This window comes from Quercus suber, unplaced genomic scaffold, assembly GCF_002906115.3.
Source record: "Quercus suber isolate HL8 unplaced genomic scaffold, Cork oak 2.0 scaffold_86, whole genome shotgun sequence".
NCBI lineage: Eukaryota > Viridiplantae > Streptophyta > Magnoliopsida > Fagales > Fagaceae > Quercus > Quercus suber.
The window spans coordinates 280,907-286,407 of record NW_027069551.1 but is presented as its reverse complement, the minus strand read 5'-3'; the positions used below and the strand labels follow the sequence as shown (position 1 = coordinate 286,407).

Sequence of the window (5,501 nt, the reverse complement as noted above, 5' to 3'; positions counted from 1 at the left end):
TTTTTGCCAAACAGTGGAAAATACTGTTTTCCACCCTATTTTCCACCCAATGTTTTCCATTCCACCTAAATTCACCACAACCAAACATAGTGTAAAGGTCTAGGTATTGTTTTGGTTAGCATTTTTTTTTGGGTTTCTCTAAGTAGAATAGTTGGGTTTTGAGCTTATTGGGGATTTTCTCTGGAATTAATCTATGTATTTTTTTTTTCTAATTTTGTCAATAGAAGAACTAGTTCTTAGAGAATTTTATTTTCTAGGAAATGAAAATGTTTTAAGGTTTGAGAGGAAGACTAACACGTCTAGATTTAGGAAAGCTCACATGGTGGCTCCAAGTTTAGAGAATGAGGCCGATAAAGAAAATAAGAAAGAGCTTTCGGTTTGGAGATCACTGCTGGTGGCAAGTGGCATTGAAGGAGTTCAAGAGTGTGCTTCGGTCATGGAGGCAGAGAGAGATTTAGAGTGATTTTATCTTTGATTTTTTAAAAATTTATGTCACATGTAAGCTTATGTGGAAGTCCACGTGGCATAAAAATAATATTTTAATAAGACCATTAGCCACATCAATATTTTCCATCAATCACTTAATTTTAAGGACCATTTTGACACAATATGAAAAGGTTAGGGACCAAATTGAAAAATGGCTTAAAGGTTAGGGACCAAATATGTAGTTTACCCTTTTTTTTTAATTGGCTTTTTTTTTTTTTTTTTAGATAGTTTTCCACATTTTTCGGTGTTTGGTAGCACAAAAAAAAAAAATTAGTCAATGAAAAACTATTTTTAGTCAACAAAAAACCCTAATAAAAATAAGGCTTATTTTCTATGGGATGTTTTCCAATTTTTTTTTTTTGGGAAAACAATCTCTCTCTCTTTCATACATCACATCTCCTATAAATATTATCTTTTTGTTTACCCTCTGTAGTCGTGGGAAACAACTTATTTTGGCGCCTACTCTGTCTCACAGTCTCACGGTAAGCTCTCAGTTTTCTCCAGTCTCTTTGCTTTTTCTCTCCTCTCATATTTTCACTGTCTCTCCCCCTTTGGTCTCTCTCCTCTTTTCAGTTTTCACAGATCTCTCTCTATCTGTCTCTCACAGTCAACAACTCTTCCTTGCACTGGTAATATTTCATTATTCTCTACAAAAACCCCAATTTTATAGTTTGCTTTCTGTGTTGCTAACGATATATATAGTAATTTAATGTTTTTATTAGTTTCTTGATTTCAATTACAGTATTCCCATGTTTGGTGTTTTTTAATATTAAATTTTATAACCTTTGGCATTTGTTGTGGGGCGAGGGGTAGTTTGAGTTGAAAATTTGTATGAGAACAAATAGACTATAGTTTAGGTGTTTTATATGGTTTTTGATGTTTGTGTTTGATGATTTTGACAGTCAAGCATGTGGGCATGCTCAGACATCCATAGTTCTAATTATTGTTATTACTGTTTTCCATGATACAATTTGTTGTTCTACCTACTCTATTCACAATTTAGTCTCCTAAGATTTGCATGGCTGGTCCTTGTTCGTGTGTGTTTCAGTATACTTGATTTAATTCTTCTCGGTTTGATGGATTCCTGTTTGGACTACTGCAGAATTTTGAGCTTGCTTTTGCTTTTTTATCATTGTGAATTATGCAGATTGTGTAATGCTCTATTAGTAATATTAGAATCCTCTCTCAATGTCTAGGGAGTTAAAATTATTAAAGAGTTGTTTTTCTATTTAAAGTTGTTGTTGTTGTCCTTCTTGTATTAAGAAAGTTCCTTATTTTCCAATTGGAAATTGAGGAGTGAACTGACTTGGGCATGTCAAATTAAGGTAATACTTGTTTAGTATCTCAGGTAGAACATCTCTAGCATAATTAGTTTGCTAGATAAAGCTATATCTGAAACAGCATAGTCTCATCAAACTTATGGAGTGATGATGTTGTTACCTTATAGTTTAGTCTCATCAAACTTAAAGTGGTCATTTTTTTATGAAGTGTTTTCTTTAGGTACCTATATATATGAATGCTTTATTTAAGTACACATTTAATTCAAACTCATCAATTTTTTTTTTTTTTTTCGGAAATATAGATGGATAGCCCATCACTTCCTGCTGCCATAATGGGGGCAGCTACATCTGTTATTGCTTTGGGTGTTGTTCTTTTGAAAGGACTAAGATCTAGGAGAGTTATGCCTAGAGAACCTCATGTCAATTGAAAGTATGAAAGAGAGACATATATGAATGATATTCTTTGTAGAGGTGATAAGCGTTGTCTCCATCATATAAGGATGAGACCCATTGCTTTTTATGCTATGTAAAATTTTGAGCGAGAATAATCTACTTCAAGAGACCATTCATATGTCCATTAAAGAACAAGTATTAATTTTTTTACACACTATTGGGCATGATGTGAGGTTTCGAGTTGTTGGTGGGAGGTTTTATAGATCAGTCGAGACAGTGCACCGATACTTTAGGCATGTACTTAGAGCAGTTTTGCAATTATACAAACACATGATTAGAGAGCCTGACAAAGATACACCCTTGGAGATAAGAAATAATAGCAGGTTTAACTCCAATTTTAAGGTAAATTCCAAAGGCTTTCATTTTCCTCTTTTTTTATACATATAAAGATATAAGATAAATGTAACTTATATTGGTCGTAATTAGGATTGTGTGGGAGCTATTGATGGAACTCATGTTCGTGCATTTGTTTCAATTCAAATACAAGGAAGGTTTCGCGGCCGAAAGGATGGAACAACACAAAATGTCCTCGCTGCTACTACCTTCGACTTAAAATTCACTTATGTATTAGCTGGTTGGGATTCACATGTCTTAAATGACGCACTCTCTAGGCCAAGGGGATTAAAAATTCCTGAAGGTATTATAGGAATAGAAAGTGATTTTATTATGGATAATAGCTTTTGGAGTGATTTCTTTTCCTTTTGACTATGAACGTGTAGGTAAATATTATCTTGGTGATGCTGGTTATGGAGTTCGGAAAGGATTTATATAAGGAATTATTGTGGTGTTCGTTACCATTTGAAAGAGTTTAGTGATAACCCACCAAGAAATGACAAAGAATTATTCAATCTTCGCCATTCTTCTTTACGCACTAGCATTAAGCATTGTTTTGGGGTTTTGAAGAAACGTTTCCATGTGTTAGATGCAGAACCTTTTTGGTCATTCCCAACACAAGTGGATGTAGTCTTAGCTTGTTGCATAATTCACAATCATATAAGAGGACTTGACCCTTTAGACTCAATTATGAGCAATGGGCTTCGTGGTAGTCCACTTATAGATGACAGTACAAGTAGAAGAGTCCAACAATCACAAAGGGAAGTCCAAGAAGAAAATAGAGAATGGGTTCAAAAAGGGGATGATATTTGTCGAAAAATGTGGGAGGATTATAATGCTATGGAGTGATTTCATACTCTTTATATTAGTTGGTTGTGTAATGGATTTTTTTGGTTTCATATTATCAAGACTTTTATGTTACAATTATTTTTGTTTGTCATGGACACCCCCAGTTCATATTTTGTATTGAATATTTTTTATATTCTTCTTTCATTTTGTCTCATTTTTCTTGTAAATTTCATTGTAATAGAATTGCAATGGGAAATAAAAAGGATACTCAGAAGGTCAAGGACACCAAGACCAACTTCAGGTGGTTATAACCAATGCAGAATTTATTACTTGAGATACTTGCAGATGAGGCACTTCGTGGAAATAAGCAATCCAACACATTTAAACATGCATCATATGCTAAAGTAGCTGAAGCAATTACTGAGAAATTTATGACTGAATGTATTCCAAGCATGTGGAACATCGCTTTAAAACACTCAAAACCAATTGGAATATAATTGCATTACTTCGTAATAAGAAAAGCGGGTTTGGATGGAATGATGATTTGAAAATAATCACCTGTGATAGGACAATGTATGATGAAGAAGTTGAGGTAAGAAAATTTTATTATTTTTATTTTATAGGTAGAAACTTTTGAGTTTGTATAATTGTAAAGTTTAAATTTTTTCATTATTCTTACTGCTCTCATATTAGTTTTTGTCTCTTTTCCTTTCTTTTCTTTTTTTTTTAATTGTTTCTTTTCCTTTCTTTACATAGGCACATCCAAATCATGCACAATTTCTAAACAAGAAAATTGAGATGTTTGATGAGATGGCTTTGGTTGTGGGTAAGGATATGGCTACAGCAGGTTTTTCCAAGGGAGTAGGTTATATAGGTGTAGAAGCATTGGATGACTCACCTCCGCTTGTTGATGCTGATGTTGATGACATATCCAAAAAGAAGCAAGTTGATCCCTCACATGTGGCCTCAAATGAAACAAGGTCTCACAGGAAACGAGGTCATGCTACTATGATTGAAGATGCTGCTTGCCAAGATTTGTCCATACAATTTGGTAAGGTTGCTTCTGTAATAGAAAAGATTTCTGAAAATCAGCTAAATTTTGGTCGTCTTTATGAAGAAGTTATGAAGATGGATGAGTTTGAAGAAAATATGCTAGTGTCTGCATTTGACCATTTGAATGGGGATAAAAAACGAGCAAAGTCATTCATGTTGAAAAATGACAAGCTCCGTAGACAATGGCTGCAGAACTTCTTTGACAACTATTTAAGCCAATTTTGATTATGTAGGTGCATTTTTGTTAGAATTTATGCTTTTCTATTTGGACAATTTGGCATTTTGGTATTTATCAAACTATTTGGTGTCTAGTTTGTATGTTTTGAGATCATTTTAATGGGTATTGGTTTGCAACTTTTAGTCCTTTTGTTTCATGGGCATGTGGATTTGAAAGCAGCTTTTAGTCCTTTTGTTGGCTAAAAATTATTTTAATATGGAATGATTGGTTTGCCTTTGTTACTAGTGGATATTGATTGCATACTTTTGGTGGTTAATAGTGTAAGTGTCATGCTCAATCATGACAAGAAGCTGCTATAAAGGTATGTGATGGTAAAACTTAAACACTTCTTGCCACTATGCATATTTCTGCTTCCTTGGTATTGATGCTTAGAATTCTAGAGCCACAAAAAATTGTGGTGGTATAGCTGCAATGAGATAGTTTTCTAAAAAAATGAGATAGTTTTCCAAAAAAATGTTTGTACATACCAAACACTGGAAAACATTCTCAAGCCCATTTTCAAGGTCGTTACCAAACACTAGAAAATGAGATAATTTTTCAAAAAATATTCTTTGAAAAATGAGATAGTTTTTCTAAAAATGTTCTTTGAAAAATGACACATTTTCCAGAAAATATTATTGCTGAAACAAACAGAGCGTAAAATGTAATTGATATTACATCAAAACAATATATAATTTTCTTAATTACATTTTTTGTTGTGTTTAAAAGATGCATCATTTTGTAAAGCTTATATACTAAAATTTACAGCTACTACACTTTTTTTAAACATAAAAATAAATAAATAAAAAATAAAAAAATACAGTAGCTGTAATATCACTATAATTTTTATTAAAAAAAATTGTAAATAAGCTGCTTGGACGTCAGTTTCA

At 32.8% G+C, this 5,501-nt stretch overlaps 1 protein-coding gene across 1 annotated transcript; it reads left to right on the top strand.

Annotated features, from left to right (window-relative positions):
• Nucleotides 1-862: 862 nt before the first annotated feature.
• On the top strand, nucleotides 863-4,762 carry LOC112036189 (uncharacterized). Its single transcript, XM_065774095.1, has 4 exons — nucleotides 863-968; nucleotides 1,060-1,115; nucleotides 3,583-3,933; nucleotides 4,098-4,762. Exons 3-4 carry the CDS (start codon nucleotides 3,781-3,783, stop codon nucleotides 4,617-4,619), a joined length of 675 nt encoding a protein of 224 aa, XP_065630167.1. The 5' UTR covers nucleotides 863-968; nucleotides 1,060-1,115; nucleotides 3,583-3,780; the 3' UTR covers nucleotides 4,620-4,762.
• Nucleotides 4,763-5,501: the final 739 nt, after the last annotated feature.

Bases quoted from the DNA above. Each gene is read 5' to 3' on its own strand.
- LOC112036189 (XM_065774095.1), top strand. From the start codon at position 3,781: ATGTATTCCAAGCATGTGGAACATCGCTTTAAAACACTCAAAACCAAT. The intron at 3,934-4,097 runs GTAAGAAAATTT...TTCTTTACATAG, and splicing joins TGTATGATGAAGAAGTTGAG to GCACATCCAAATCATGCACA.